Consider the following 11,595-nt stretch of genomic DNA (forward strand, 5'->3'; position numbering starts at 1 on the left):
GATTTGTGTCACGTAGTACAAGTGCCAAGTTTAATACACAAAAACCGGAATAATTAGTTATTAGTATATTATTCTCATATTATATGTAATATAATTTTCGAAAACATTTTTTTTACATTTGTAATTTTTGTTTAAACAAACAAATTGTATCGTCTACATTATCGTCTACGTCTATAATTTTATATCATTATCGAAAAGTAAATATTTACAAAATTTAAAAGATGAACTAACATCATTGACAAATAAAATAAACAACTTGATAAACACCTGTACGCACCTGAATTCATTTAGATTTATTATTGTTTAATTTAACGCACTATTTCCACTTGTTCAAAAATTACTGTACCCACGACTATAATGGATCCCCCTCTACCCATAACTATTAGGATAAAGTGATCAACTGTGTCAAATGCTTTATGCAAAATCGATGGAAAACTGTATTCACCCTACCACCGGATTCGACAACAGTCACAAGGTTAGAGAAATAAACTAACAAGTTAGAAACAATAATACCGCAAACCATGTTGAGGCAAATCCAGTACATTCCGTAGTTTTTGACTCAACCAACTTTTCAAAAATTATTATGGGACTTAAACCTGCTTAGGTAAAATTAGACTTCCATCTATTAGCGAATATGCCTAATGTCAACGACAAATTAAATAAAAATCGTCACGGACGTGTTTTTATTAAGTATTTCAAATTTTAAGTCAGAACCGACGAGTTGTCACACACCCTTTTTCATCGTGTAAGTATGCGAAAATAAACGATATTAATAACTTTATGATTGCATTTTCTTTCATACTAAAAATGTTTAGAATATTGTATCATGTAGTAGATAACCGTGTGCCGCAAAGCGAACTTATACAAACAGACTTGGAGAAAAAACTAGCCCCAGACAACTTAAATGTAATGGATTTCAACCTATCGCCATACTTTTTCCTTATAAATCGTTAACCGTTTATTTGACAGCATAAATGTATAAAAATCAAGTTCGAGGCCGTCATTTCACTGTAGGAATATTTTATATATGACAATTACTTTTACATAAAATAGCGGTGGATAAAAAACAATACAAAACGAAACAATAATTTAACATAACGTAGACGAATATTTTATTTGGTTAAACAAAAATAATATTACAGTGTAAAGAAAAAAATGTTTTAACACGATTTTAACTTTTGTCATAATTGCGATAATTAATTATCAAGTCACAGCACGTGGCAATTTAATTTCCTATTATTAGCCGCTTGTTAGTCACTTTTGGTAGGATCAAATAAAATATGGCCCGTGGTAATGTCGTATTGAAAACCAAGCTTGCTCAAATGATTGTAGATATAGCCGATGTAAGTATCTAATTTGGCAATATAAAAATAGTAGATGCTATTTGGATCACCAAAATATTCACTTTTTGTTTGGGCTAAATTGAATATTTCGTATTTTGGAAAACATGTATCAACCAAAAATTTTCTTAAGGATTCAGCTCTTTCGATTAACAATTGGTTAGCGATTAAACCTCCTGGTATTATGCCAAAAATTTCTAATGGAACCCGTCCGGTCACAAAATCATATAGTGGCAACAAGACATTGTAAAACCGATTTTCATTCAGGTTTTTTTGGTTTACAGAGTCGATAAACATCAATGTGCGCATCAATTTTAGTATAACAATCTTACCTCTTTCGAGAAACTCTTCCAGTTTGACTTTACAATCTTTAGCCTGCTCTATGTTGTTTTCTTGCACTCTGTTGCATTCATTAATCACTTCAAGTGTCAATAAAAGAAACCAGTTCAAATTGACGCCGTAAGCGCAGCCCATCATCGGAGAGACCAATGACAACCTATCAGACACCAACAATTTATGATTAATAACCGCGATTTTGTTCATGGGGACCCATTTTCCTTTATGTTCGTACTTGCTGAACAACATGTCTTGCCAATGTTGTTCTTGTTTAATATGACAAAACATATCGCATTGAAGTTTTGTTGGGCGTGCGCAAACCTTCATTTTTCCACTGTGTAAGTATACCAAAGCAAACGAAATTAATAACTTGGTAAATGTCATTTCTTCCATATTTAAAACTTGAAGAACTTTGCTTGATCGAAGATAACAACAGAGAATAACAGTGATCAAAGTAATGTGTGCCACGTAGTAAAGAACCTTATTCTACATACACCAAATGATGCTTTCTAGAGCCAACGATTCAATTGGCTCTAAAAATTGTCTAAAATTGTCTATATTGGTTAGAATAAATTATTTAAGTGTCAAGTTTTATACACAAAAGCCTAGATAAACAGTTATTAGTATATTATTCTCATATTATATGTAATTAATTTTGTCATTTAGATTTATTGTTGTTTAATTTAACACACTCTTTTAGCTCAGTAAAAAATTACTGTATCCTATACAATAATAGATCACGTACCTACACCCATAGCTATAACAATAAAATGATCAACTTTGTCAAATGCTTTATGCATATCGGTAAAAAGTTTCGAAAAGGTTCGAATAATAAACGAACACCACAAACCGACAGATTACACGTATTTAATTTCAGATCATTTAAACACAACATTTTCCTCCTAAGGCAACGACGAAATTTTTAAATAATTCAGCTAATAATAATAGTAATTGCTCCTGAACAGAGTTTTAGCATGGCATTTCTATATCTGGCCGTACCTGGACTGAACACAATCAAATACCACCAAAATTAAGTTTGGAGAGAAACTATTTGTTAGGCGTCTATTTTTAAAACTAGCTAAAAACACTATTCTTAAAAAATTGTTTTTTTGTTTGTTTTTGTATTACATTGTGTGATTCAACCATTGCCCCATTAGTTATTATTGCGAGTCAAAGTTTAGAAAGGCAGAAAAATTATAAAAAATCGATCGGTGTTTCTCGATTTTAAGGGCAAAGGATGCAGTGTTTTATGTTTACAATAAATGGACATATAACACGGTGGATTTGACGTTTTTAGGAAGCCACTGTAATTAAATAATCATTCGGTTCGTTAGATATTTAAAATGATTAACACAAGTCAATAATTTTAACAACAATTTCCCTCTAAATGTGTTCCACCTTTGCGGGGGTTGGCTGTACCCATTTTTAGGTACATATTCGTACAACGTCAAAATAATGTAAACATTTTTTCAACGTTGAAATTATTTCTGTTACTTATTTGAACTTGCGTTTTGTAAAATCGTCGCCGTCAAATTCGGTTATTCTGTTTTTTGTGCGTGCAATAAATAACAAGCCGACAATATTTTCGAAAAATACCTACCTAAGTTTCGGCACTTGCCTTCACAAATTTTCTAATAGATTTTTTTTAAACCGTCATCGATGCATGTTATAGATGTATCAAATTTAGCTGAAGCGAGAAACTATTGATTTTAAAACGTTGATGGTGTTTAGGAAATTTATTTAAATAGGAAAAATATCACTAAAGCGTTGTGACCTAGTTTGGTCACAAATCTAAACCGAAAATTCGGGGAAACCCTTTGTTCTACATTGTACAATAATTGCCAAATACATTTTCTTGAAACGGTCAAATTATATTTGAACACTTCATCAAAATGGAATCTTTAATGTCTATTTTGAAAACAATTTCAACAGTGAATATATTGTTTAGCGTCAAGCTACTACCAAGACGGACTATTTCTTATTTGTGTATCGTCAGCCGTCACAGCTGTGTCGCAAGAAGATTATTGTCAAAAGTATAGATTAATAACAGTTGTCAACTAATGCCACCGATTGTTTGAAAGCTTGTAAAAATTTCACTATTTTCCACAATTATTGTTATCTAGATAAAAAACATATAAAAAGTACCTAATTATATAGTTTCGGAAATAATTGCTCCAAATTTTCGGCAAATTATTTTTTATTTAAAAATTTAACCAAGTATGTATGTCACCGTTTAAGTTTCACTAGTCGATTTCACTCAGAAAAAAATAATCTAGTACACTACGGTTGTTTTTGTAAGACATCATAAGACTGTTCTTATAATTGTGTATAAGTGTGTTTAATGTTTTCTTCATTGTACAAATATGCATGTATATATAAAGGGCCCAGCCCGTATACAATTATAATAAATAAATAAATAAATATCATAGCTTAAAAGTTGGTTTAACCAACCGTTGTATTTTTCATTTGTTTACAATGCGACAGTCTTAGTGAAAATTATTTGTGTGTGATGTAAGAAAACAATATACAACACTGACAATTTTAACTGAAACCAAAATTCCTCGTTGTACAAGTCCTAAAACAAATGCATTAAACAGTAATTTCAAGTAGCTACACGTCTCAAGGAGTGGAATTAAATAAAAATTCATTCTAAAGTCCAAACTCTTCGACAATAGCATGCCCAGAAATTAAAAAAAACAAAGTATTATATGATTTGAATTGTATTTTCCGTGTACGTGCCACGGCAATATTCTAATCAAAAGTAATGTGAAGTAAAACTATGAAAATTGTTTTTGTACAACTAAACTATGACAGCGTTGGTCTTCCATGAAAACAGTTTGAACATTTAACACAGTAAATAACCAAACAGAATTTGTTTCAAAGATCACACAGCGTGTAAAATAAACTGTAAGAAAATGTTGGTTTTCCATAAAAACTAAAAAGTTAGGAGAAATTTCATAGAAATGTCAAAAAATCCGAAAACTGTCTTATTTTTACACACAATTTTTTTCAACCACTTTGATTACTGTGGTAATTTTTTTTTTTAATGAGTTAAATCTGTGTTGTTAGGCCTATGTGTCATAAAACCTGATAATTCTACATTTTGAAATATTTATTATTTGTTTTATATTTTATATTAACTACTATTATACTGCATGGAGCGTCAAACATGGACATGGTTAAAATTGTTGTTAATGTTGTTTTGATAGCATAAATATTTGCTGTAGTTACAAGGAATTCCTCGGCCAATAGTCAGCTTAGCTGGGTTTGAAAATGACTCTCGCACCGCCAAAAATGTCAATAGAAGATGTTAGGTATAGGCATAGAAATGGGGGTTCAAATTATTATTTTTCATGATAGGATGCAATGTATGAAATAATGGTAGGGGAGAAAGGGGAAAAAAGAAAGGGGAACACAGGGTGGGAATGGAGAGGAGAGAAAATATATAGCGTGATACGTATCGTAGATTTTCTTGGTTAACGTTCAGCCTATATATATATATATATCATAAAAAAAAACCTTTGTCTATAAAACAAAATATGAATTCTCTGCACGTTCCTCGTCGGAAAATAAGAAATATGTGTGTAATCAAAAACTATTTCAAAGCCTTGCACATAACCGTACGGCTGATATTAAAAATGTTCACAAAGTCACGTGTACAAGTTGCTGACTAGATACACATTAAAAATGTAATAACTTTGTTTTAAAAATAATATAAAAAGTTGAGAAGTTAAGAAAAAAACGTATGTAAACATATATCCGTGTGCGCTTATACTAAGTCGAAATAGAGATTATCATAACCTTCGATTTTTAAATTATTATAATGTATAAAGTGCACACAAAAAACCGAAAGTCCATAGCTACCTAACTTCCTAACTTCCATGCATGACTGAGAAGGGTATTTTTTTTACAAGTTTGTGTCTTTGATGTACAAGTTGTGTTCTAAACCACTGGACACATTTCAGGGCTTTGTTGTGTTGAGAATTCAAAAAATTCATTAATTTCATTGCAAAATCGACATAAACAACCAAAGTATGTACATATTTTTCAATTTAAAATCATGGTTTGTAATACATTTTTTTATAAAAAGTCGAACTAGTAGAAATTTGTACGGAATTTAATTTCGACAGAGTTTCAACGTTGGAAAAGCGAAAAATACCATTTGTGTGAACAAGTGTTGTCGAATGAATTCGAAAAATAAAATTCTTTAACCTTGATTTTTTTTTACAATTTAACACAATGAAAACTCAAGCGACCACATAACGTCTTATGCGAGTATAATAGGTTAGTATTAGTTACACTGTATTATAGGAAAGCCTTGTATTTTACCAAAGTATAATTAAAAATAAAAAAATAAACAATGATAGCCAAAATTTTTGCATTACTGTTATGTTATTTTGCTACAACGTCAAGTATAGAAAGAATCGAATCAGCGGATGACCCGGTAAGCATTTATTTTGAAAATATATATTTTAGCATGGAACATGTTTTTTGGTTGGCCGTCCGGCCAGAAAACGACACTACAGTAGCGCGCCTACTTTAAACGTACAACATACGTTGTATAAGCGGTTTGTCATGCACACGTTTGGCTAGAACATATAATTTTGAAGCAAATACATATCATGGATTATAATATTTTATTATGCTATTGGTTTTACTATGATGTGGGCTTTTTGTTTTGTATGTATACACTGTAACTTTTTTTAATACTGGACCAATTCCTTCGAGTAGCCACTCTATAAATCATAAATTTCATGTAGTTGGTACTTTTTTTTCGGGGGGGGGGGGAATTTTCTTCTTCGCAGTTAAAATTTGAAAAACCATACGAGTCTTAAAGTTAGAACTTTTACTGGCTATAATTTCGAGAAATATAGTCTGATCCAGTTGAAATTTATGAGGAATGTTTATTTCGTATGCCCTCACTCGTCAATAGTCTCAAATTTGAGACGCTCAGAGGCCAAACCGATTAACTTCATAGTTGAATTTTTCACCACTATAGTACGCTAAGAAAATTGGCAATTGTACTTACATACATTGTTTCAAATAAATTTAACTGTCTGTCCTGAAAAATTTCATTTTATGGAGTTAATAAGTTTGGCTTCTGAGCGCCTCATTTAAATTATACCCGTTTCCCATTCCCCTTCGGGGGGGGGGGGGGGTCCGGTTTTTTTGGATTTTTTAGCCGTAATTTTAGGACTTCGAGGTTGAACATTTGTCAGGAGTTAGAACTCATATGTATCTATAACATATTAAACGAAAAAGAAATTCGAGACTGCAGTTTTTCTTTAATTGCCAGAAAACTTTGTTTTTCGCAGATTTTGTATATTTAAACATAAATCTCAAAAAAAATTGTATCAAATCATTACAATATTTGTATGGACATCTATTCAGAATGGCACTATTAAGTTTTCATACCCAAGTGATTTAATCACTTTTATTAATAATAATTCCTGTAGACCTGTCAACTTCCCGTCCCCACTATGCCCCGACTCTAAAAAGCCAGTACAGTGGCTGGCTTTTTAGACTTGCTTTTCTATAATATTAACAGTAAATTTTTATTTTAGATAATCCCTGTACGATTTTTCGTTTATATATGTGATGAACACTATGTACAAACATTGAATAGTTTGAAAACATTCAACAGACATCCAACTAATATCGAACTATCTGAACAGAGAGTTCTGTCAAAACCGGTGTGTACCAATATTGATGATTACCAATTAAAATTGAAAAGCCGGGGTAAATTAGAGGAAAAGGCTCAAGACATCAAGTGTAGTTTTTGTGTTATTGCAAAATCAAAAATATCGTATCTGAAGAACTTAATTGAAGAGTTAAAAAGTGGACAACAGTCTTTCGTTGATATCAAGGCAGACGTAATACAGCTTGAAAACGAAGTCAGAATTATACTTCACTTATTAATGTTTACAGATTTGGTGACGGGCAAATGGATTTGGATTTATTTTTTGAAAGTCATCGCCTTCAGTCGATTCGGTGAGAATGAACATTATATCCGGAAAAACATATTCGAAGACGACCAACTGGAATCCGGCGTTTCGGAATTCATTAAAAAATGTACGGCCGATGGTTACCTACCTGCGCTAGAATCCGATTTGGTTTCGGAGATTCCGAGTATACACAAACAAATGTTCGACGATTTACAGAAACTCGGGTGGGATTTAGAATTTTTTTTTATCAACGGTTATGTTATGGTCACGACGGACTTTTTATACCTGAAACCATTTTGGAAGGACGAGACTAAATTTTTGTTCGGACAAATAACCGGAGCCACTGTCGATTGGAGTAAGGCGAAACGACGGTTTGAACTCGAAGTGGCCGTTACCAAAAAATTTGTGGAGAACCGCACTTGGATACACGAACCGTACGGTCGTCTGGACCACCAGCACATGCTGGTCAAAATTGTCGATGCCAGATTGTATTGCTACCTTTCGGTTGTACTGCACATTTATGAAAAACAACTAACCATACTCGAAGGAGAGACGCTAAAAAACATCAAAGACGATGTATACAAAGTTATCCAATACGCTTTGAGTTTGACGGGGTTCAAAAACGATTTCCTCGTGGCCATCATGTCAGAATTCAAGTTTGCAAAAACAAGCGACACCCAAGATATAGATGACATTTCGGCAAGAGCGAGGGCAAAGGCCGACGAGACCCTAAACGATTTGAACGGTGTTAGTAAAAATAAAATCGATTGGCTCAGTCCCGTTAGCCTACAGCAGTTACAAACCGCACATATGATAATGGGAGTCATTGACGATTTCAATGGCTTTTTGAACGAATTAAAACGCATCTGCTTGCCGTTCGAATACAGAGGGATTTTGCATTTTATAGACGTAGTTGAAATATATGCTAAATAGCTAATTAGAAAACAAAATGTTCAAAAATTAAGTAAAAAAAAACACCAAAACGCAGTGCAAGTCTTAATGACAACCGTCGTCTATTGACGTCAAATTTGCAAAATTTGATTAATTTACTTATGATATTTAAACAATTTAATATAATTAAAATTATGAGCTATCGTATAATGTCGCAGTACTTTTGTGTTATACCACAAATAAAATACTTGATTTCATTATAAATGTATTAAATATAAAAAGATAAAAACAATATTAACACAATGTTTGTATATCAACAAGTTGTAATCCATAATATAATGTGAATAAAAATAAAATGTTAAAAATTATTTAGTATTATTAAGTTTTAGTATATTTAGTTAATTAATTACTATTTAAGCATAAACGATTGCTCTAATTATTAAGCTGTATTAAATGAAATATTTGTAATACCATACTTATATTATCCTCGTATTTTATTATAGTAATACTCATAGGCACAATTAAGGGGGTGCTAAGCACCCCCAGACACAAAATTAGCACTCCCAAAATTCAAGCCCCAATAATTGATTTGTACGCAAAAATGTTTAATAATGTTCATACTCTGTTGAAATTTGTTATTTAAAAATGTGTTTGTTTTCAAATGTTTTATATTATATCTAATAGTTTGAAAATTGAAGGTAAGAATTATGATTAGTCAAGTATACATAGTTTTAGAACCCCCTAAAATGTAGGTCTAGTTGCACCTATAGTAGTATTATAATTAAATAATAATCATTTGTATGAACAAGTGTTGTTGAATAAAACTGAAAATTAAAACTATTTACTTATGTTATTTATACAATTTATCTCGATGAGAACCTTAAGTCTTTTACCTAACGTTTACACACCACCATATCATTGCATTTTACTATAGTCCAGTAAAAAACATAAAAAATAACAATTGTTGTAAACATTTGTGAATTATTGTCATGTCTCAAGGTGGGAGACTAACAAACTACTGTAGTCCACATCCAAACAGCACAGGTGTTCCTTCTGCTCCAACCGAGCTGGATATCTTTTTTTGATAGTTAGGACCACCGTCATCGTTCTCCTCAATCCACTCCGAAACCTTCGCCATTGACCCGTTCAACGTTTCCTATGAAACTATGAATATTTTTATTTGAAGGCTGCAAATTATACTAAAAAAAGTACTGCCACGTACAGCAAATTTTAAAAAAAGATATCTAATGCAGAACTAGTAATTACCAACTAAAGTTAAGCAATAATTGGATTGAAGAGAACGGAATAAGTTTTTTTATTATGTGGAAAAAATGGACAATACTCGATAACTTTGATTTGGGTGTCATTTCAAATAATATGTTAATTTATAAAAGGTGTGTGAAAATTGACTTTTTCTAGTCACATTTTAGATTTTGAATCTGAGTTAAGACTTAAAAATATGATTAAAACAAATATTATACAAGTCACTGCTGGCGTATCTACCACAAAATATGTTGGTAATCAGGAAATTCACAGGGATCGCATACGACCGCGCTAAAACTGAATTGCCGAAATTTGTGTGAACATAACCTTTGACTTCTTCGATGAAATGTGCAGCTAACTCATGATTTTTCTGTATATCGGTCGGGATTTTATCGTCTACCGAATATTAGAGATTTTGAATCTGAGTTAAAATTTAAATATATGATAAAAAAAAATATTATACAATTCGTATCTACCATTTCTTGTTTTTTTAATTTCACTTCTTCTATTAGCCATAAATAACCTATATTAGATTTGGTATTACCAAAACGTTAGAAACAAAAACTAAATTTCTGTCCAATGAACATATAATATTGTAAAAGTGATGTTGTTAGATAAACCTTACATTATTATTTGTCGAAGACAAAAATAAAAGTATAAAAATTGAACACATGGAAAGTTATTCAGGAATATTTAAATGTATATTAATTATAAAGTATAATATGCATGTTTTACATTTAATTTCAGTATGGAGTATTTTTGAAGCTACAAGGCGGTGCAATTTAAACAATTTAAAACATATGAGCTCAGTAATATAATATTATATGTAAATTAAAAATAATAAGAACGTTTTCTTATCGCTTGCATGTTATATTAAAATATGTTGGTAATCAAAAGTTCACAGGGATCGCATACGACAGCGCTAAAACTGAATTGGCGAAATCTGTGTGAACATAACCTTTGACTTCTTCGATGAAATGTGCAGCTAACTCATAATTTTTCTGTAAATCGGTCGGGATTTTACCGTCTACCCTATATGGTAAATATGAGTACATCCCCAAAACATCTGCATTGGCTAACTCCGAAACAATGCAGTCTTGGAACACCGAAGATATTTCATTCAAATATGATCTAATATGTTCGATAGCCGCTTTGGAAAATTCTGGCGAAGGACTTTCCACTTGGAACAGATTAACCGTTTCCTTATAGTTGTCGTCGTTCAAACCGATTATGTTGCCAAATGATTTGGCCGTCTTGTGCATTGCGGCGGTCGATTCCGGACTTTTTTTGTCGGTGATCAGCACGAAGTGAATCCAAAACATTCGCAACACGACCATTTTTATCACGGTCAAGTACAGGGATCGATATTTCCTTGTTCCTTGCAACCGGCTGTACAGGTTTATAGGATCTTTGGCCATCGCGTACGCTTCCCTCAACACAGTGGAAGTGTCGCCCCATATGATGGATTTGCCATATATATGTTGGATTTTAAAAAATTGAGATTTGGCCTCATCATAGTTTTCAGTGCCAAAGAGCAAGTTGTCGGCCGATATTATTTTGTAGATTTCTCCGCTGGCACCCTCCGTCAGATTTGGACGAATTTCGTCAAAGTGATGTTTTACCATCAGGGGAAAATGTGTAGGATTAGTAACACTGTCGTGGTCGAGTTGACCATTAAACTGGGAATAGTACAGAGACTGCGGGTCGGACACGTCGTAAAGATTGTTGCCTGGACAGTCTTTCATGGACACCGCCAGTTGTCTGGTGATCATTTTGTGCACTTGGGCCATTTGTTGGACAGTAATTTTTTCCCAATAAAA

General features: G+C 32.3%; 1 protein-coding gene across 1 annotated transcript; it reads left to right on the forward strand.

The window, feature by feature from the left end:
- Positions 1–1,322: 1,322 nt before the first annotated feature.
- On the forward strand, positions 1,323–8,554 carry LOC126836928 (uncharacterized). The gene is made up of 2 exons (XM_050570647.1): positions 1,323–1,343; positions 7,241–8,554. The coding sequence occupies exons 1-2, from the start codon at positions 1,323–1,325 to the stop codon at positions 8,552–8,554; spliced, it is 1,335 nt and encodes a 444-aa protein (XP_050426604.1).
- The last annotated feature ends 3,041 nt before the right edge of the window (positions 8,555–11,595 follow it).

Source organism: Adelges cooleyi, unplaced genomic scaffold, assembly GCF_023614345.1.
Source record: "Adelges cooleyi isolate 19-005CV unplaced genomic scaffold, UGA_ACOO_1.1 ACOO_flye_CR_arks_rails_tigmint_CR_PRNA_247, whole genome shotgun sequence".
Lineage (NCBI taxonomy): Eukaryota > Metazoa > Arthropoda > Insecta > Hemiptera > Adelgidae > Adelges > Adelges cooleyi.

Bases quoted from the DNA above. Each gene is read 5' to 3' on its own strand.
- LOC126836928 (XM_050570647.1), top strand. From the start codon at position 1,323: ATGATTGTAGATATAGCCGAT. The intron at 1,344-7,240 runs GTAAGTATCTAA...TTTTTATTTTAG, and splicing joins TGATTGTAGATATAGCCGAT to ATAATCCCTGTACGATTTTT.